Source organism: Clavelina lepadiformis, chromosome 4, assembly GCF_947623445.1.
Source record: "Clavelina lepadiformis chromosome 4, kaClaLepa1.1, whole genome shotgun sequence".
NCBI classification, from domain to species: Eukaryota; Metazoa; Chordata; class Ascidiacea; order Aplousobranchia; family Clavelinidae; genus Clavelina; species Clavelina lepadiformis.
In genome coordinates, this window is record NC_135243.1 from 7321247 (window position 1) to 7343378 (window position 22132).

The 22132-nt window shown below is 37.8% G+C and overlaps 2 protein-coding genes across 4 annotated transcripts; one reads left to right on the forward strand and one right to left on the reverse strand.

The window, feature by feature from the left end:
• Window positions 1–3368: 3368 nt before the first annotated feature.
• LOC143452704 (ATP-dependent DNA helicase Q4-like) lies at window positions 3369–22131 on the reverse strand. Its single transcript, XM_076953756.1, has 26 exons — window positions 21965–22131; window positions 20942–21804; window positions 20564–20673; window positions 20194–20353; window positions 20011–20064; window positions 19687–19896; window positions 19329–19465; window positions 19019–19117; window positions 18490–18660; window positions 18133–18223; window positions 17819–17910; window positions 16505–16645; window positions 15772–15844; window positions 15386–15433; window positions 14963–15101; window positions 14359–14443; window positions 13964–14070; window positions 13423–13502; window positions 8325–8483; window positions 8189–8235; window positions 7895–7976; window positions 7262–7451; window positions 5931–6057; window positions 5461–5521; window positions 3743–3924; window positions 3369–3617 (listed from the first exon to the last, which is right to left on the reverse strand). Exons 1-25 carry the CDS (start codon window positions 22108–22110, stop codon window positions 3743–3745), a joined length of 3654 nt encoding a protein of 1217 aa, XP_076809871.1. The 5' UTR covers window positions 22111–22131; the 3' UTR covers window positions 3369–3617.
• Window positions 8682–13334, forward strand: LOC143452710 (dynein light chain Tctex-type protein 2B-like). Of its 3 annotated transcripts, XM_076953762.1 has the most exons (8): window positions 8682–9013; window positions 10408–10493; window positions 10813–10868; window positions 11099–11179; window positions 11313–11444; window positions 11649–11721; window positions 12395–12506; window positions 12843–13334. In XM_076953762.1, the coding sequence occupies exons 2-8, from the start codon at window positions 10433–10435 to the stop codon at window positions 13006–13008; spliced, it is 681 nt and encodes a 226-aa protein (XP_076809877.1). In that variant the 5' UTR covers window positions 8682–9013; window positions 10408–10432; the 3' UTR covers window positions 13009–13334. The 3 variants fall into 3 exon arrangements, with proteins under 3 accessions (XP_076809877.1, XP_076809879.1, XP_076809876.1); XM_076953764.1 differs by lacking the exon at window positions 8682–9013 and having other exon boundaries at window positions 9109–10493; window positions 11313–11423; XM_076953761.1 differs by lacking the exon at window positions 8682–9013 and having other exon boundaries at window positions 9133–10493.
• Window position 22132: the final 1 nt, after the last annotated feature.

Below are 22132 nucleotides of genomic sequence, written 5' to 3' on the forward strand. Positions count from 1 at the left end.
CTACAATTAAGTTGAACACTTGAAACAATAAGCCGTGTTGGTCGTTATCAAAGAGCCTGTCACTTCTCAAAATGTCATCGTCAAGTTTCCCATCAACAATCTCGATAGATCACCGGTGTGCATTAGAGGGTGATAATTTGATGAATAATGCCACGCACAAGCCTGATGTAATCAAAACAAGATTTGGCAGGATATATGCACAAAGTATTATGAAGCTGACACAGGCCTGAAGACGACTACAAGAGTGAATCACACAAGCCTTTCGGGTAACCAATAATGCAATTTACCCGTGTATATGATCGCTATTTGATCAAGATAACAATTAAAGGCAATAGTTACTGGCTTTTAAATCTTCTCAGCAAATATTGGTTGAGGCTATTTTGAGGATTATAGAATCTGGATTTTATTAGATTCTTCTAAGAATCTGCGACGTAAACTTCCCTGTGTTGGAGATTTTCATCAAACATATGCACAAACAACAGATGACTTTTTCTTCATTTAAGCGCCGGAGATCATTTTGCAGCTGTGCACTTCTTCAAAAGTTTTTTTCCAACACAGGCACAGAAAACCAGGCACAGTAATTTCGATTTGCATTTGCGGGGTAAAAAGTTCAACGTCTGCGTCGTTTGAGAGATGTCTGCAGACGCGTCACTTTTTTATTTTTGTTTTCTTATCGTCAAACCGGGATATTTATCTGCATGTTTAAAACAAGAAACCGCGAAATTTAAGTTGTTCCAAATCGCACCAGTTTAAACGGTTCATTACAATACAGCATTAGCTTTCGCACTATAGCAACAGAAGTATTTTAGAGACTTTTGGTACATTTTTAATCCTGAAGTACAACACGAATGCAAATGGTTTGATTAAAAGCATAGTAGCATGGCGATCAATCAACGTAATTCTAAGAAACCGCTGGACTTAAAGGTGACAATGATATACGAATATTTTTCTCGTGTGGAAGGGCTTAAAGTATTAATTTAAGTTTGACCTGATTAGCAACCGATTATTCATGATTGAAACATGCAGCTATGTTGTGTGCGTGCGCAAAAGATTTTGGATTGCGCAACGGTATAGCACCGCGATTTTTATAAGCGCAATGAACTAGAAATACATGTTATAATAATATTTATGGTCCTCTCTAGTACGAATACCTGTGGTGCAAATCGCGTGCCGACTCTGTAAGTTCGGTACGACGTGTACAAACCGCCATAATATACAGCGTCATTGCATAAGCTTATAAAAAATTATAAACATTTTTTTTTACGTAACTAAACCGATCATGCAATATACGGCATATCTCTGTATATTAACCTCATGCAGAATCCCGAAATAGAAGGCCCTAAAGTCCAACAAACTAAAACAATATCTGCAGTTCAAGTGAGTGTAAAAGCGTGTCAGTGCGTACCTGTTGTTACAAGTCACGGCCTGAAAATTACAGGAATAGTTTCAGATGTATTTATGTAGACGATAATGTTGCTGTTTTAGGTCGTAAAATTCGTGATTGAACGCGAATAGAATTTTGCGTGGTGTGCTGCGTACCGACCTACTTAGTGACAATTATTACTAATGATTGCCTCAATGAATTAGTAATAATTTATCCGTGCTATCTGGAGTGCCTCCTTGAGTGTACATTGAAAGTGTAACGAATACTATTAGATGATGGTTTGTAACAACTAAACTTACAACTGTTTGCGAGTTGTACTTGAAGATGTCTCTTTTCTACTGCAACATTGTTTGGTTGCAAAATTTCTACTAAAGCATTTATGTGTGATTTTATATCATCAATAATAACTTGAAAATTCCCAAAATCGAACAGAGTTAGGTGCCGACTGTAAAACCAAACCATAAAGGAAAAATTACAAACCCATTAACCTTCGCAAGAAGTCGCGCTCTCAGCAAATCGCAGCACTCTGGTTTTTCATCTTAAATCAAAGATTCCAAATTCATTTCAAGGTCCGTTGTGGCGGCTAGCTTTTTAAAATGTGGTGGATCGGCTATTTTCGGCTTAGGAACATAATTACTATATTCTTTTAAAAGTAGAATTACGAAGGGGCAATTTAAAAATTTTTGAAACCGTTCACGATGTGTCCTGCCCACCGCGAAAAGAACATTATCCGCATAGACTGCAAAATGAGACCCATTAGTGGTTAATGAGCCCCAAATTGAAATCCACTGTCCTAAAGTAAGCAAACACAAAATGCATCAGTTAATAGGGTTTGTGTATTGAACATAACTCCGTGTGCACAAAGTACATCTCATTCGGTTGATATTAAGCTTAAAGGTTGAAAGCGCCACTCGACGGAATGTCGAGGTATTTAAACGGGCCGTAAAGGTGCAACCTGACGTAGCTAGATAACCACCTAATTAATAAAACGTTATGCATGTTATAAACCGTTGCGTTCTGCTCAGTGAAAAATACTGGACGACCTCGTATAGTAATGGAACATAATTCTGGGTCCAGTTCAAAAACAAAAAAGAATATCTATAGATATTACGAGATGACTATTTCGAGTTACGACCTTTAGAATTTAAACGGTGTCTGGAAATGTAAAAAACGTTTTTCGCGACGTTTTTAATTTCTATGTCTGGACATTTTAACGGTTTTGGCCGGCTTTGCAACCGAAATCTACATAGAATAATATAAGCAGAGATCGCTCATATCACGTTTTCGTCGTACTGCCGACTGGACAACATTGCATTCATTTGCTACAAAAGTCATAAAGGATATAAGCTAACCCTGTGTTCCACCAACAAACGAAGGTTTCTTGTCACTTCCAGCGTCCAAAAACGTGCACACATATAGCTTTTGATGTTGGAAATAAGAATCAAGAATCGCCGCTGTTGGAATAAAACGCACGTTTTTGCTTTGTTTATGTGTCTGGCTTATGTGTGTTTGCTGTTCAAGACACGTCGTTAAGAACGTGGTAATATTTTTAAAATTCCACGAATAATTGAGAAGTTTTCTAACCCGCTTTTGTAATTTGCGAAACGCCCGTATTGGTCGAAGTCGCAAGGTAATACGACGATATCAAGTTATATCAAGGTGTTCACGCCCAAAACATACTGGTACCATCTGATCTCGATAAGAGCTTGGACAGAAAATAACTAAAAACATGGTGCTAACATAGGGGGCATTATAGCTGGCTGTTACCGGTTAAATACCAATCCCTTTAGTCAAGATTTTCCTGTTAACTATTACTCATACCAATGAGTGGGTTTAAGCCGAAACACACGCCTAAGTTGAGCTGGCGACCGGTCCTAATTAGCGGCGATTTATGAGTTAAAGCTATTATAAGCGAGCTGAAAATCGTTTGCGGTAAAGACCATTCATCAGAACGAGCTTCCGTAAGCAGATTTTCATCCCAGAATCTCATACAAAACAAATTTATTCCGTAAACAGCGTGACAGGTATCGTTTACAAACACTATAACAGTGAAAAATGGCAGTGAATTCACGATCCAAATTACCATGAAAAACAAAAACACTAATGAGCAATGACCGTTATTGCGTAACTATGTTGAGAAAGCTACGTCATTTTGCGTCAAATCGGCGAAGCAAAAAGAGAATTGACGAGGTCCGCCTCGGGCCCAGGAACGTCGCTTGCGTGGGCAGTGCGGCTGTGCAAAAGCACAAAAACAACACTATCGAGGGCCTTATTTAGATACATTCAAAGAAAACATTGAAATGTTATGACGTTATGTACAGCGAAATGTAATTTTAGAAGAAAAACTAACAAAAATACCTATCTAAATTTGACCAACTCTGCGGTCGCCGATTTTATGATGGAATTGAAATCGACGTTTATCTTACATCTCCAGAATCTTCGAGCAGCACCCCAAGTTTTGGCCGGGTATCGAGGACTGTCAATGCCGTGAAAGATCCTTGCAATCGCGCGGCCAGTCAACTTTGAACCTAAGTCTGCGCCTGGTGTTGAGAATAGCACAGCGTTTAATATGTCACATCACACATTGAAATAAGTTTATAGGCGTGTTTGGATAATTAAACCAAAATACAAAAACAGTTATTTTTAGATATTAAGGTTTACTAATCGCCTTCAGAAACAGGAGAAAATAAGAAAATGCTGATTTGCAAATTCGTTTCGTCTAGACTTGGAAAATCTTAAACAGTGAACGTGGTCTGCTAAATTGGCCACTTAAAACGTGATTTCCTTCATTAACCTAGTTAGTAGTTAACTCGTAAATGTCACACCTTATAGGATGCGTAGGTGGTAATATTGCTACCATTGGGTGTACTAATCGGACCGGTACCCCGTTTGACTGGTACGAACCATCTCCACTGGCCAAATAACCGACAAGGATATTATCTATCAGTTGACCAACCACGCACCAACACACTACACCCAAACAAAAATTCGGATCAAATTGATGTTAAAAAGCGAATGTTTTGAAAATTACCTTTTTCTGGCAAAGTATGGGATGATTTTTATCGATGCTTCAATAACACCGCTGTTCTCACGCTTTCAAAGTATGCAAGCGGTTCGTTATACTGGTTAATTACAAAGTGGCGGAGAGGTTCAATCGGTCGTGACTTTGAAAAGTCGTTTCTTGTCGAGATTTTAAAAAACAAACACCACAAATAGCAATCAAAATACAAATAATTGCGGGTTTGAATCTTAAGATCTTTAACATGTCATGCTGGTAGCGTTTGAAGCGGCACGGTCTGTTTAAGGTGGTTCGTGGTCAGGTCTTTTGCATATTTCTTGTACGCAAAAACGTCTGTTCTTAGATTTCCGAAGGCAATGCGAGCTATTTAAATTTTTCCTGTTTCCGTCTAAAAGAGTGGAATACAGGAAGTGAAACAAAGGATTGGTGCAAAAAGCGGACATATATTGTATGAGTTTTCACTAAAACTATATAGGCTGCGCAAGGAAAGGTCGCCGACGTACCACCCTTACAGAATCATCAATCAGGATATGCCGACACGCCAAACCAGCGGATGGCATGGAAGAGCCAAGCTTGTATGACGTCATAAACGTGCCAATTATGACGCAGAAATACCTTGGCACGTGCCCATGCCAGAACGATCCAAAATGCCTGACATTAGGATCGGTGGTTGTGGTATAACTATGCTAACTCGTTCATCTTCTAAATGACAGCTGTTAACGACTATAGCGCACGCTAGGTGCATGGACGGGTAGAAGTGCCGACAAAATGCCGCACTAATCGTAGCAACCAAGTCGTTGGTAAACGCACAAGCTTTTGCTTAATACAAAAACTTCCGTGTTGAAAATGCAAAAATAAAGCGGCGTTGCTGCCTTGAGCAGTTTCCGTTTTTTAGTTTCACTCAATGCTGTTGTTCCTTATTTTATTGTGTGTTGTAATCTTTTTAAGTGCTGGTGAAAAATTACCGATAAACGTTTTTAGCGGTTTCGTTTGACTATTTCCGGCAAACATAGCACACCACATAATTAAAGTCATGGCAAAATAATCTTAAACTTACCGTGAACGTTAAGAAACTTTCGTATCGTAGAGCTTAGATCAGGTTCCACATCCGTAGACAACTAATAAAGATAAAAATAATTGATTAAAAACTTAATTAATTACTAATTTTTACAGCGGTAACGTTAACAATTTTTGCAGCTGTAAATTCCAGCTAAATTTATGCGTCGTGAAAATAAGTAAAATACCGCGACACAACCACATGTTACGCGCACCTGCCCAGACTTGTTTCATGAGCACACCAATTCTGATGAATCATAAGTGACCTCTATTTGCTCGTTTCTTCCGTTCATAGCCTTGCACGCGATCAAAACAATGAGCGTTTGCAAGACACGAAACTTTGCAAGCGCGATAATTACCGAAGTGTTGAGATAAAATAAGGCGCTGTGGGCGGGAATCGAACCCGTTGTCTATTCTTACCTGTGTAAAGCTTGCGTTGACTTTCAACGCAAAATAGCTTTTTACACTTACCGGGATTTCTTCAGCGTTTTTGACATTGTCCTCCTCTTGGAAGTAGGAGTCAATGACGGACTTTAGTTTCTTGCTCCTTGATAAATCTGCGTCGTCCATGCAACATCCAACGTTGGGATATGAAAACCTGAAGATAACGAATTTAAAAAATACCTGCGTCGGGTAGTTTCATATCATGTTAGGTATTTAAGTGAGAAATAAACATTTTAAGATATTGATGAAAAACAGGTTACTGGCATTTTTCAATATCGTACAATGTGTAGAATTTCAGAGCAAAATACGTTTTCTTGGATGTTATCGAAGTATTTCTTAATGTAAGTTGTATGCATTTAGCAGAGTTTCAGTCATTTTTTTCTGACTCGAGTCAAGTCAAGTCAAGGAAAAATGTGACTTGAGTCATCACAGCACTGGCACTAAGACTAAGTGGAAAAGTCTACTTGTCTTGGCGGTGTAAGTGGTTGCGCAAAAAGCGCTGTATTTGTGGCTTGGCACTTGGCAGCGTTGTATAATATCCTGAGCGGATTTCTTGCAAACCCTAATCTGGATTATCTAAGATTCTACTTTCAGTGGAATATCAAAATAATGCGTAAAGTTTTGACCAAGTTTGTACGTAAACATTCTGATTTCTCTTTCACGTTCTCTCCTGCTAAATCTATGTTCCAGTACTGTTTTATGTAGAGATATGGAGAGCCCATGCCTGGCGATCACGTATGGCGATCAAGTATTGGACTCACATTTATATTAAAACCTTTATCTTAACACTTATATTCATAACGAAACAATCTGCTACTATTCAAGATTTGTAAACTTTTTGATACTTTGATACTTTTTTCTCAAAACTTTTAGTTTCAAATTGAATGCGGATAATCGGATATTATTAAAATCTACGGACGGGAATCACAATCACTTTATGTAGGACACTGGGGTTTTGAAGGTTCACTGGCGCTACTCAACGGATGTTAATGTAAAGGGTGACGCCGGTAGTAGACAGCGACGAGCGTATTGGGAGGTTTCAAACGATTTAAACGCGTTTGTTTTGCATCAGGATCATCCGTATCCAAGCAAAGTTGTCCAATATTGAGACTTGCGTCGGGTGGAAGTGTAATTTTTAATTTTCTTGTAGGTCATGAAAATTTAGTTTCAGTAATTTGTCTGACAGCTTTACTGTTTCGTTTTGGCGGTTTTCAAGGGTCTTAGATCTGTGATTGAGTTCTGTTTTTCGCAGAGTTAAACTTTAAAGAATAGAAAACAAAAACTGGCAAACTGACAAAATCTATGGCAAAACAACTTAACATACCTAAAGCGATATTATAAGACGTCACAACACTTACTCTTGCATTGTAGAGAAACAGGTGTTAAGCTGTGCTATTTCCTTGTGTTCTTGGGCCACCACGCGCTTGTGCAAATTGTCCGTGACCAGATCAAGCAATTCGAACGAGAAAGATCTTTTTGTTCGCAGAAGAAATGAAGTTTCTTTGAATTGGACGGTGACACCGCTCTTTCCCAAATCTCCCTTTCCTCCTGACGAGATTAAAAATGATTTTTTCAGCATTTTTTCCAGAAAAAATGGATTTTCCGCGTTCATCTATATCCGCATGTTTACGTTTAAATTGTTCGTTCACATCAAGGGTAAATGTGATTAATAATTTCCTTTACGTAACCGCGGCCGTAATAACATTTTTATGAGCCCGTGTGCAGCTCTGGCTTTAACGTCGAACAATTTTAACAACCAACTGTATAAAACAATACGATCTCTCGTTAAAATTTAAGGGTAGCAGCATTGCCTATACTAACTGCTGAACCAGAAATGGTACAGAATTCGATTTTTGAAATGGTAAAATGGTTGCAGGTTTAAAAATGACTCAACTATAAAGTGTACAACCGACCATCTTGCTAATTAATTGAGTAATTATACTTCACAGCCAGTACTTTAAAGTCTCAAAGAAAAGTCGTTAGCAGTTCACCTGTTGCCAGAGTGGTATCCCACATCAAATTTCTTAAGCTCCTCTTCAGTGAGAATACGTCTGTGCCAACTTTGTTTGCAATCTGCACCGACACAAGGGTAGATAAACTAGAAGCCATAAGCACGCAAGCCCAAATGTAACCGGAAATAACTATATTTTCCTCACTATAATTTTGCACGATTGTAACTATTGCCAGTCACATATAACCCATATTCTATCCGTCGTCATGTCAGCATTTTAAAACAGTGTCATGAATACAGTAGCATTGTGTGGCTAATTACAAATAGTACATACCTTTACCAGGCAGAATTCGACTTCATTGCGACATTTTTCAGTTTTCCCTACGAAACATCAATTCTTGGATTCAACACATCTACCTCTAACCCACAAAAGGAAAAACAGCACCATCGTGCATTCAACACCCATTTACCTTGCATTAAGAGCGCATGAGCTACTGGTGGAAACTTCCTGACAACCTTCATCATCTGACTTGGTCCTTCATAGCAATACAGGTGACAGACCGTCTCCGTGGGAAGAAACACTTTGACCAGCGATTCCATCTCCAGGTAACAGAGTAGAGTTTCTATACCTTTGTTGAAAAAATACGACAGCATGGGAACAGTGGTAGAAAGTGATATGTTTATATTAGAAACACTTACAGAATATCCTGTAACTAATACTGCTTTTTTACCTGTCAAAACTGCCTTTGGTGATTGAGTAGTAACAATGGTAACTTAGTTTAACAAGGTGTTTATACACATCAAGCTAAACCATAGCTTGTAAGTTCATGTAGAAAGGTTGTACAGACATTGACTTATTCATTGCTTTTAGAGCTTCAATTTTAATATTTCAGCGGTCAACGACTTGTGATAGATTAGATTAAATCAATTCCAATTCACATTTGCCCAAGTCAAACAGAAGCTAACATGCGATAGAATAAACCCACAAAGCAAACCAAAGTGCTGTTTTAATAAGGAAAACGTAAACTTTCAACTCCGACCTGTTAAATGAAATGGGATTCGTTTTGGAATTTATTGCCTCACAACCAGGAGACAACGGTGAAGGTTGAGCTTTCATCTTGGAATCCTTTTCCAAGAAGAACACAGGGGAGAGTTACAGGTTTGGGCTTGTGTTCTTTGAGGGCGTGTGCATGTACAGTTAGATACATCAGACTCGTTAAGAATAGATTCGAGACAGCCGACGGCAAATAATGGCCTGTCATTTCGTCAGATGTGACGATTAAGAACGATGGTTAATGATAACAGGGACATGTCTTTTGGAGTGTTTGTTAGCGCCTGGGCGGTAAAATTTGACATAGCTAACAGCCGTTTATAACCATATGTGTACATAATGGTGTTTAATAAAAATAAATGCGGTCTGAATGTTATTTCAGGGACACTTAAGAACGATGAAATTCGTATTTCTTGAGTGCATCTTGATTGAGCGTATTCTAAAGTTTTAATGAGATAAAAAAAGCTGGTTATTTTTGGTTGTAGACTCTTACAGTACGCTACGGATAGTGCTTTGAGAATGTCTTTGGCGACCTTAAAAAGGTAGTAAAATAATCACAAACGTACATACATACAAACGCCGAGTGTTTACAAAATGCTCAACAGGTAAAATTAAAGCATTTCCTCACAATGTGATTTCACGATGGGAGACGTATTGTGGCTGGAATTGGAATTAAGTAGGATTACGATACAATCTCAACGCTCTTCTCTATGGGAAAGTAAATCCATTCAAAAGGGTCCAATGAGTGGTTTTGGAGTTTTTCCAAAAAAATGTCTTTTTCCTTCTCTTGTTATTCGGGTTGGTGGCGTGTAAACTTAGCCGTGTTTAGATATTGTCTCATGATATGTGGGCTACGTGATGTTTGCTGCAAGCAAAATTTGCATTGCCAAAGGAGATCGAGGTTAAAACGGTGACAAAAGATCTGTAGCGTTGACATTTGCGCAATGACGTAAAAACAAGAACATAAAATTAGAAAAACTATAACTGGCTGGCAGATGTTTTCAAGAAAGACTGTAAAAACGCGGTCAGCAGGGAAATAAAAACGACAAGCATTTAACTTTGATTAATATCTGGCTCCGGTACGAGATAGTAGTGGGAAAACGCTCGTAAAGAGCAGCGCAAACATCAAGAGCAAACAATGCTTCAAAGCTGAAATCTCGAAATGTCAAAAACAACCGAATAATCTACGACAAAAAAAGTTGTATAACCCGAATTGCGCACCTGGACGTAAGGCTCATGATAAAGTAGCTGCGAAAAGTCGCTAAGCTTTTCGAAACCCGCTTCAACTGCTGAATATAAACAGAAGAAGAATTAATATAAGTTTAGGAATACGAGGTTTCTATAGATCAAACGGGAGTAGGGTTGTTATTTAAGTACATTAAGGCCATAAACAATGTTGTCCGCTCGTAAAGAGACGATTCTCCAAGGAAACGGCGACTGCTGCTAGATACTTTCAGGAAAGGGAGTATAAAGGCTAAAACATTTGTTTACCGCTTTCACAGATTTAATGACGGAGATATAGGTAAAATGAATTCGCCGAGACCGTTTGACGGGAGAAGACACAGCATCGACCCTGTAGCCATTGCAAGTAGGTTTGAGCGTTTGAACGCAACAGAAAAGCGACTGCAGAGATTCTGGTCAAACTAAACGTAATTTTTCAATTTGTTTTCAATATTTCCACGCATTGAGATCAAATTATGTGGAACTTAAAACGTTAGAAACCTCGAATGTCGTTTTTCTGTTGCGCTTTATGGAAGTTTTATTTACTACCATCCGAGCCACAGAAGCTGTGGTAGTAAACAAATTAACGCAGTGTGTCGATTAACAGCTTATTGTTTTCCTTGCCAAGATATTTTGTGGGCTAATATAGTATTAGATGATGCAGGCGATTCATAAAAACGTTTCAGATATGGCTCATCAGAGCAGAAGAACGTCAGGGATTGTGAACCCACTCGCAGGATGGGTGGGTGATTGAGTTTGGACTTTTTGCCAAAATTAATGATGAATTACCTAGTCATTATTGTGTTGTTAACCAAATTGATCAGTTTTATTTACTTTCAATCAAATTGCTAACTAGATTATTTATAATCGTTACAACATTTAGAAGACGTAGAAAAACGTTACGAAGTTTGTACGAGTATGACTCAATATAGAAATGCAATTCATGATATTTTCATCTCCATGTAATTCCAGCCACAAAGCCGGAGGCACTCCGTCATGGTTCCTCCACCGCAAGTCAACCGCAGAAGATCAAGTAGATTATACCAACTCCAGGTCAACCAATAATTAATCGACACTGCCTATCGATAATGTTATTAAGTACAATAACAAAACAACATAGGGCACTCAGATAGCCAATTGATAGAAATTATGGTGCTTTCTTATAAGAATGATTATAATGGTACAGACGGATTGTTCCACGACCTTCACCGGCCTGCCACTGGCGCCCATTCCACAACGCATTGAAAATACTTACAAAATAGGCCCGGACGAGGGCAAGCAATACAAGCAGGCCGAAGTACGAAAAGCAGCGGAAAGGGTTGGTTTTGAAACCGGACGTGACGCATAAACAATTAAACACGTCGCTTCGTTTTCGTACGGTTGCAAAAACTGAAAATATAACATTTTGCTTCCAGACGTATTGTTACTTTTCGCTGAAATAAGGTTAATTTCATATTGGTTAAGTTGTGATTGATCTAACCAATCAAAAACGATTAATTCGAAAATTGTGTAACTATTACAGATAGTGGACGAAGTACTAGAAGGTGTGCCTTACATGGAGAAGGATTTTCCAACAGAAAAAGTCATTCTTAGAAGTATGTTAGCATGGGCACGGTTATGAGTAGACAATAAAAATGTTCTAAACTCGGAGTCGGTTCGTTTACACGACGTTCAAAGGTCGCTACACGACGATGATGCAGCCACACAGTTACAGCATATTGCCCAATCATTTACCCAGTCACTATACTATAAATCACGTCATGTGCTTTCGGTAAACCTTTGAACTTTACAAGTAGGAACAGTCGGATGAATAACATATGGTCACTATTCTACACAAAACCCGGTGTATAATAGTTCGGGCAAAAACTCTGGCGGTTGAGAGAAAATTCCCTCATATCTTTGTTTATTCAAGACGTAATGTAAATGTAATAAGGTTATGAAACCATTATATCGTTAGTGCGATACGTCATGATGAAAGTGTCGATCAACACACCAGCTTTTTAGTTAACGCACGTACTAATAACAAGTTGGATACGAAGAATTATTATCTTTCTCTACATCTATCTTAGAAAGATTTATCTTTACTACAGTACATAAAACTCTGTGATAAAGCATTACATATTCACACAACAGCTTTTAACATTGTGCCACTCTAACGCTGGCACAATGGTGAAACACCTGATATTTGATTTGCAACCCAGATTTTTTATTTTCATTAAAAGAATTTACACCTATGGTTATCTGTAACCAACTCGCTCATAATTCCAGAGCACCGTGATATCTGGGGCAAGAAAGTGATGCAGCCATCGAACGGCGGCAAGGTGGCCAAAATCCTGGTGGAAGAGGTCAAAGATGAACTGAAGAAACTCAACATGGATAGGTGAGTGATGTCAAAAGAACAAACGAATTATGACGTATTGACGCAGATAGAAAGTTTAAAAATATTTTCAAATCCATGCAAAGCATCATTTACTTCGGTTAACGACGATGTACAAAGTGCAAAAGGTTCACTAGTCACAACATACGTTTCGTATCGGTATCGTATGGAAACAATATATAGAAGCTTCAACAACGGACTTAGAACGGCGTTTTCCTACACTCAAGCTACCGATTTCATTCATGAAATAATAACATACACCAACACGATAACAATAACGTTAAGGTGACGGGATAATTTAAAACCAAGTCTTGTAACAATCAAATGTTAAACTTGCAGGTACAAGTTTGTCGTGAACGCGGTGGTAGGGGATGGTCGCGGGCAAGGAATGTTGATGGCCAGTCGGTGCCTATGGGATACAGAAACCGATGGACACGTAACTGTCCAGCGTACTACGGAGAAGCATTTTGCTGTGGTCACTGTGCACGCTGTCTACTACGAATAGCCATGCTTTTTTTCTAGACTTTTGAGTTCCGCTAAACGGTTTCTTGCTAAATTTTCTTACTGTTTTTAACGTAATAACTCAGTGTTATGTCTGTGCAGTATTATGACGATTTGGTCGTATGCTCTTAAGTGTATAGCTCTGGGCAAGTTGTGTTCGTATAGTTGCCGTGTACGTGTGCTAAGTATTACCCAGGACTTATATCGCCATATATTTAACAAATTTAAAATGCTTTTCTTTCGCATATCTGTTAGAAAACATTATAAGAATAGCGTTTTTTAGGTGGTCTGAGACACATTTTAATTTTTTAATAAAACTTGATACTTATACTACCATGGGTGGTAAAAAATGAGCAGGTAGCAAGTAACAGAGTAGTATGCGACATAGACATAACTGTAAGCCTGGTATAAACCATACCTTCCCTCGCCAAGTCAAATTCTTCAACTGATGGATCTATGGGCAAGGCAGCAAAATGGCCAGTACAGTCTATTTCCTTCCTAAGCAAAATTTTAAACAGTATAAGAAAATGTGTAAAGCAAACGAAATGATTTACTTGAAAACAGATCGGAAATAATAGAATAATGATACATAGTAATAGGAAATACACAGAAAGAAAGTCCAGCTGTACTAAATGTTTGAATTTAAACGGTAAGGTGTCAAAAATAGAAATCTTTATCCCCGGACTAAGAAAAGCTTTCGCACGACTCGGCGATGATTCGTGAAATAATACCGCCCCACAAGAGGTAACAGGTTAAAAATAAGAAATTGCTGATAATCCCGATATTTTGGGGATTTTTTTGGAGTTCGCGTTTGTTTTAACAACAGTATTGAACGAAACTGAAGAAGCTGCCAAAAGGTTTTAGTTTAGAATTTGGCACTGTTCACCAGGGCTATCTCAAAGCTTAGTCAGGGAAACGATAAGCAATTGCTTAGTGTTGTTTTAAAGTTTGTCACTTACTCATCGCATTGGCAAGGCAGGAATATTTTCTTCACAAGTTGCTTGACCATGTATCTATCCACCGACTTGCCATACGTGTGACGTCCCAGTTCAAAGAGGTCACCGCCCTAAAAATTACCAATAAACATTTCAGAATATTTAGCAAATAATGTGACCAAATTACTATCATAACCAGGTTTTAAGTAATGCGGTTCGAGCGTTAAGTGTCCTGATATAGGTTGGGAGGTAAAATTTTATCGTGCCAAATTAGACTTGGCTAATTTCGATAAACCAAAAATCTTAGACAAGTTACTGTGTTAGCCGACAAAACGTGCAAAGTTTAAACGCACTGCCTTTTGCAATAAACTATAATATAGCAAACGGTTTAAAAACAGTCAAGAAAACTATAATCTCACGTCAGAGTCGAGTAGCAGGTGGCAATGCGCTGGCAGCCTGTCACGGCCAGCTCTGCCTACTTCTTGCACGTAACGCTCGAAAGATCTGCAGAAGTATATGGAACAACTTTTCACAACAATCGTATTTTATCGAAAGATAACCGGTTATTTCGCTAACCCTCGTGGGGTTCTTACTCCACGTCGCTGTACGCACCTTTATACTACTATTTATTGCGGGATCAAATTTGACATGATAAAATTGTACACCATTGTACTATGCCTAATTGTAATATGTCTTGATAAAATCATACCCCGATAATAGTGATGTTTGTTGAACTGAGTTGATTACAATTACCAAAAACTGTTTCCTTGTAAATCTCAAACTAAAGCATTAGGGGACATAAAAACCATAGAAAGGATTCGTATCGAAGTAACGAAACCCGTTCTTTCCTTTTGTTATCATTATGCTATGTGCTTAGCAAGTAGAACGAGTGACAGTAACTTAATTTTCCTGTCCAAAACACTCGCATGTGTTGCTAAAAACCGGTGCATTATGTTACGATGAGACGAGCAAGCGGCCTTACAATACGAACTTCGTCGAAAAAGAACAACAGAACACATTAACCTGGGCATGTTGTAGTGTATGACGGCTCTCACGTCTTGCTTGTCTATTCCCATTCCAAACGCGACGGTCGCTACAACGATGCGTAACTTCCCCGACATGAAACGATTCTGAACTCGGCGTCTCTCGGCCGCCGACATACCTGCAAGATTTGTTTGAGTCGCCTTGTAACATGACTGCCATTTAATTGCAGGCCTGATGAGTTAATAAACAACTTCGCCTAAATGCATTAACTTTGTTCTGTGAAACACTGTAAAATGTAATGAATTAATGCGGTGGAACGTGGAGGGTAATGGTTGGGAATACGTAATTTTACACAACAACTTTTCTAGGCGGCGATTACCAAGGAAACGTATTTTCGCACGAAAAGTTTTTTTTATAAAGGAAACACAATGCGAAAATCCAAACAATAAGTAGATTAAATACCTGCATGGTAGCAATCCGCTGTCCAAGTTATCGCTCTTCGTTTACGTGCTAAAATAACAGCATAATTGTATAGATAATGTACATGGCAACGCAATCCCAAGTTTATCTTAATAAAGGATTATTGTATTTAATGAATTCACGCCATTTCACCCCAGAACTTGCATAGTTACTACAAATGAATTATCAAAATTCGTATAACGACATAAAAATTGGAAGCGTAACTATATATCACTCTTAAATAGACTTCTTAGTTCCTAAAAGGTGATGGCGGACTATCAAATACATAAAGAACACAACACTTTAGTTGTGTTCTGTCAATAAAATAAAACGTCGTCGGAAAAATCTCTAAAGGGAATGAAAATATGCGACTATTGTTCACCACTTACGTTTGCCGTTTGTGGTCCGTTTGCGTTTCTTTGTCGTCGGGTCTATTGCAGATACTTCTATCTCTGGTATTGTCTGCAAGAATCGGCACACATTTCTTTTAAGTGAATAATAACGCCATACTTTACATTGCAGAAAACCATTGCATCTCACTTCCATTACGACACAGCTTCCACCACTAGGTAAGACTATAACAAAGCAATGTAACTGACCTAAAGCGACACCAGGCGGGTAAACTGAGAAAGCGTAATTAACTACTGTACACTATAAATATTAAATAGCGTAAGTGGTGGGATGCATTAGCGTAAGTAAGCATAAAAATACGTTGACGCGTTCGTTCTGCGTGTATTTGGCCTAACCATGAAGTGTACAGAATAGTGTGCTTAGCAAAGATATAATATTGGCCATTGTAATTAGTCTTGAATGAGTCAGCCATCGTATAGTATGGTATAGGATGATAATTTTTATCCTCGGACTGAGGAAAGTTTTCGAACGACTTAAACCCGGCGATGATTCCTCATCAATCGGTTACCGAGCTAACCTTTGCGCAAGTTCCGATTGTTACACATTTTTATCGTATTGTCCGAATTTAGAACTGTCCGTCAGGTCCATTGAATAGAAAGGAGCAAGTGTGGTTAATGCCTTGCCCAAGGGCGTTACAATGATATGGCCCAACTGCGATCGTATTGAACAGTAACTGTCATTCGCTCAGCAAAGCACTACTGGGTGACCTACTTGATCATTGTTGACAACTTCACCCTGAAGTCGGGTCCTCAGGAATGCTGCAAGCCTGGCCGCCTCTTCCCGTCTAGTACAATATACAATCACTGAATCCAACTTGTTGAAACGTGCGCCGTTCAATAATTGCTCCAAGGCCTGTTGAAAAGCGTTTGAAAACGATTAGAGCTTAAAAAAATGACATAAACAAAAGAAAAGCAAAAATCTGTCTATACATAAACTTTACGTCCAGTATCTTAACAAGAATATATCCGATATCGTTTTAAATAATTACCAATACTTAATACGTGGTCTGTAACAGAAAAACTATGGTAAGATACAGTTTTATACGTTTGCTTTCCAGGAAACCTCTCAACCAGGCTTATATGTGAAATTGGACAAACTATTTTATGCTAAAAAGATTTCGATCGTTACACAACAAGTTAAACATTAAAACAACGCAGAATTCAGCAGAAATATCTCCATTATTTGCTTTGTAGTATTTCTTATACAGCACGAATTTAAGTTTAGGCATTCTTGTGTCTTAAGGTTTTGGTTCTCGCCTGCCACTGGCTAGTTACAACTAAACAGATAAATCAATACACATATGGCTCTAGAATTATAAAATATTTGTTTAGTTAATCAATGTTACGAATAGGGCTGACTTTCACGTTGCGGTGTCTTTCTTTGTTGTAGCATCAGATAGGGCCAGGGTTGCCATACCGTCCTTATTTCTAAGATTTGTTCTTATTTTAAAGATCCGTGTCTTAGAAAATATTTTCGTCTTTTTTTCTAAGAAATGTCCTTATTTTCACTTGCGTCCTTATTTTTGTCTTATTTTTAGGGCAGAGGTTCGTATTTTGGGCATTTTGACACCTTTAGTATACCATTTTGTACCAAAGAGATACCAAAATTAAGAACATGCAGATAGTGTCTCGTTTTTTTTTAGAAACATTGGTTGCTTTCTCCTGTTGTGCACTGTTTACGGTGGTATTCGTCTTTCGTTTCCTAGTCGTGCTTATTTTTGAGTTGAGACCGATGGCGACCAATGTTCCCTCTAATTTTTCACGAGTCTGAGCAAACACACTAACTCCCTGAGCGGTCCCTTGGACCACTGTGTGCAACATCAGACGTGCCACGTGCGCACTGTGGCCATTATTATGCGTTTATTCTATTTTTAATTCAGGTTGGCTTATTTTCTTGTGCGCAACACAGATTTTCTGTGCGCGGAGACCGTGTCAGCAGTGCGCATTTGCGCACGCGCGCAGCTTAGAGGGAACATTGATGGCGACCGTGGATAGGGCGCTATGGTGAAGGTGAAAATTCAATCACCTCATCTTTGTATTTATCACGTGACACGGTCAAGACAAGATTGCTAGGCAAAGACATATTCATCACCATTCCTTCATCAGGGTCTGAAATACCTAGAGATGAAATAATATATTCACCAGCAAACTATAAATTAACTGCACAAAACGTTACATTTATTCTAAGCAAAGTAAACGATCAAAAGCACAAAACAATGACGAACATCGTCAATCAACCAAAAAGATCTATATAATTTTTTTCATAAACCAACCTAGCTAAGAAACACATAAACAATAGCGATTAACATAACTTCGTGTAGCACCAATATACTAACTTACCTAACTGCTTTGCAACTGCCAAGCATGTGGACACTGTAGCCGTTGCAGTCAGACCGACTAAACATTTGACACCGAGTTGTTCTTTTAATACCTGAAATACATAATATGAACAAGAATGTGAATAATGGAACAATGTTAGGATCAAAGAAATCATCCTTTCATGTTTGGCATGAGCTTTATCAAGGTGATATGAAAGATATGTGATTAAGTGTTTACAAAAACATTCTCATTCATGAAAATTTAAAAGAAGATTTTTATTTATACCCTAAAATTACTTTGATGTTTTGATAGTTTAAATATCTTAAAAATGAAATTCGATTTTCAAATTACTGCTAAACCACAGAGAAATGATCCAACCTGGCACACACGAAGATAAGAAGGTCTAAAACTATGCGACCACTCGGACAAGCAATGACACTCATCAACGCACACAAAAGATATCGGTGGAAGTTTTGACAAAGGACTGGTGCGTGGTGACATGCCAGACCAGGCAGTTAATGCTTCTGGTGAGACCAAAAGTATATCCACCTGTGGTGACAAATCATAAAGAATAAATAAACAAGTTTTGTGTTACACGAAATAATTGCTTTTAGATAGTAATATGTAGCTTACAATCCAACGTACAGTTTAGTTTTAAGTGGTTTCGTTGGTTTGATTAATTTGTACATTAATATTTACATTTCAATTTAAGTAATTAATTACCAACTGAAAGTAACCAAATGCTAGCCAATATATTGCCAAGGGCATTGTAGTTTGAACAGAAAATGTTTATTTTTCACAGAAGTATTAGTCAGAACATTAGTAGCAGAGGTTATATATATACAGACTTAGTTAAGATTCTTATCTTGCCATAAAGGCAACAACAGCATTGGCAAAATATTTATACCTTTCCAGTTTCTATTTCCAACAAAACCTTATCCCTCTGCTCTTTGGCCATACCTGAATGCAATCGTGAAGCTTTCAAAAATTTTGGCAGGCCATGAACCTAAAAACAGTGATAAAACACTTAAAATAAAATAATGATAAAGTCTAAATTTCCTACTTTGACTGAATCAGGCCCACTTTTATGTAGGGTTTACTGTCACCATATGAGTTTCCTAAACAATACATTTCTATGGAGTTACTGTTAAAGTTCAGAGATGAATTGAAAAGACAGGTAAGACTATAACAAAGTGTGAGCAGAAAGAAGCCATCACCTGATCATCCATCAACGAGACAAGCGGGGATATCACAAGGGTAATGCTGTTCCTCTTCGTTGCAAACATGTAAGCTGGCAGCTGGTAACATAACGACTTTCCGGAACCAGTGGATAACACAAGCAGGGTAGGTTTCCCTACAAGAATCCCGATTTATTAAATCCAGAGTGTACTGCAATTACTGGTAAACATGTAGCACAATTTGCACCAAAGCCTACCACAATGACTTAACGACTTTTTTTATCAGTTTCAGTTTAAAATTACAACATGCAAATCATAGCTGATGCAATTAAGGAACAAATGCTGTGTGCAAATTACTACATATTCAAAGCATTTAGTAATAAAAAAGTTACTCTACCAAGTAGTATTCTCTTTATTGCTTTTTCCTGGCCCTGTCTGAAGTTCTTGAAACCAAATTTTTTTAAAACAGTTTCAACTTCAACTTCATCATATGTCGATGGTGTGAAGACTGGTTCAGCGTGAGATACAGTGAGCTGAGTTTCCCCGAATCCAGATGAACCAAAGTGATTTAAGTGATGTGTGTTTTCCAGAATGTCCGCAAGTGAATCTGAAATGAAACTCAGACAGGTAATTACAAATAAACGAGCAAATTTCAAATTACGCACAACAGCAATGGTTTATCTAACAGCAGGTTGCAACGAGTATCTTAGGTTGAATGTACCAACTGGTCCAGGATCTTCTTCTTTATTTGAAGCAGATTTTGGAGAAAACGATCCTTTGGAAACAAAACCAGAAAATGGCTATTCAAAGCAACAAAACCAAAGAACATTTGTATCTACTTGTTATTTATAACATAAGACAAAATTTAAATTTTAGATTAAAACCACGTGCTCAACCACAGTACCTTTACTTTTGCATTTACTGGCCCAATGACCATGTTCACCGCACTTGAAACATTTGTCTTCGCTCTTATCCCTAAATCCACTCCTTCCTGCTCCACCACTTCTTCCTTTCCACCCACTTCGAAAAGAGAAACCTTTTCTTGCCAGTTTTTCTCGATAAATCTGGCAACAACAAAAACAGCTGCAGGAAAAGAAAACACGATCTCAGCATGGTTTCATACCGATTACAAGATTAAAAATAATAAGCCATTTCGCAGATAAACGTACCACTTTAACCTTGTCTTGCACCAGTATAGACATGAAATTATCTCAACTGATTTAAAAATAGATGGCACAAAAAAAATTTAAGCAAATAATTTCAAGTCAGCTTACCTGCTTTCTTAAATATTTTCCCTTGCCCCTCTTGCAGTAAGTTTTCTGTTGCATATTCACTCGAATAAAATTGGTACTAACAAGTGTCTGACCACTACCTTCTGTACTAGCTGCCCATAAAAATTAGTAGAATGATTTAGGTAATTACATGAGTTTGTTAACTACGCTATACATTACAATGCAACCCATTATTATATCACAGCTTAATTTATTTTGATTGCAACCCAACCATCTTGATCAAAATACGATAACCAAGTAAACAGTAGCTTTCGTAAACCTTAATATCACAATATCTGCAACATCTTTCATGTACCATATATCATAAGTAGAAAGCAGCCTTGAAACAAGAGGAACAAATTAAAAAGTAAAAACAATTACCAGGAAGCTTTGTTGTTGATGATGACTTTCTTTGTTTTATTTTAGAATCATCACCTTGGGCTTTAGCTAGTTCATCTGTATCAGGCACATAGACTTGTGACCGAGGAATAAGATCGGTTTCCTCTTGAGATTCTTGTTTGAAATTGTCAATAGCTATGGAAGCCTTTTCTTTTCTACCAACAACTGGATCACGTAAAACTGCCTTTTCAGTATTACTGTCAATTTGAGTGACCTTTGGCATTTGAACTGATTGTGCATTGATTGTAATTTTTTGAGATGATTGATTGAATTCAGTCTCACGTTTCACTTGATTTTCCAGATTGACCAAATCTGACAAGTCGTCAGCATTTTCGTTCAACCACAAAATATCAACTGAGTGGTTAATAAGTTTACGTTTTTCAGGTGGTGTCGATTTACAGAATATTTTCCTAACTGGAGTCATTTTCACCTCAGTTTTGACCCGGCTGCATTCCTTTACACAATCCAAAGCATCAATTTGTTTCACCGTCTCAGTAATTTTGGATTTTTGCATAAAACATTTTGGTTCTAACGCCATTGAACTGTTAGCATGGGACTCCTGCTTAGTATTAACTCGAGAACGGGTTTTATTAAGATTAGTTGGCAAAGATCGTAATTGAGAATGAGCCATATTCTTTCTTATATTATCCCTATATAACTGTGAGGGAGTGGAGCAAGATACTGATCCACAAGTGACCTTTTCTTCCGATGACAACTGATTATCGATGTCAGATTTCGAAGAATGCTTCTTGAGCAAGTTGTTTCCCCAAACAGCTGATGATTTACGTTCTTCATTTTCCTGGCCAGGGTCTATGTCACCAGCCTGCTTAGAGTTCTTCTTTAACCTAGTGAAACATGGAAATAAACTGCAGTGATTTTTTTACAAACCAAGACGCTGCTATCTGGTTATGGTATATACTTATATACAAAATCTGTAGGATAATCTAAATGCAAAATTGATAAAAGTAACAACAATTATAATTTCAAGATTAATTTATCAATTACCTGGCATATTCAATGTACATTCTTCTTGCATTTGCATTGTCTTTAATGTCACTTTTTGAAGGTTTTCTCCCATTTTGCTTCATGAAGTCAATTTCCCATTGTTTAAGCTGCAGTTTCAGTTGTATTACAGTAATTTCATTTTCCATAATTACATCTATATCTGAAATA

Bases quoted from the DNA above. Each gene is read 5' to 3' on its own strand.
- LOC143452710 (XM_076953762.1), top strand. From the start codon at position 10,433: ATGAATTCGCCGAGACCGTTTGACGGGAGAAGACACAGCATCGACCCT. The intron at 10,494-10,812 runs GTAGGTTTGAGC...AAAACGTTTCAG, and splicing joins CGACCCTGTAGCCATTGCAA to ATATGGCTCATCAGAGCAGA. The intron at 11,180-11,312 runs GTCAACCAATAA...ATAATGGTACAG, and splicing joins GTAGATTATACCAACTCCAG to ACGGATTGTTCCACGACCTT.
- LOC143452704 (XM_076953756.1), bottom strand. From the start codon at position 22,110: ATGGAAAATGAAATTACTGTAATACAACTGAAACTGCAGCTTAAACAA. The intron at 20,354-20,563 runs GTAAGCTGACTT...TGTTGTTGCCAG, and splicing joins GAAAATATTTAAGAAAGCAG to ATTTATCGAGAAAAACTGGC. The intron at 7,452-7,894 runs GTGAACTGCTAA...TAATCTCGTCAG, and splicing joins GGATACCACTCTGGCAACAG to GAGGAAAGGGAGATTTGGGA.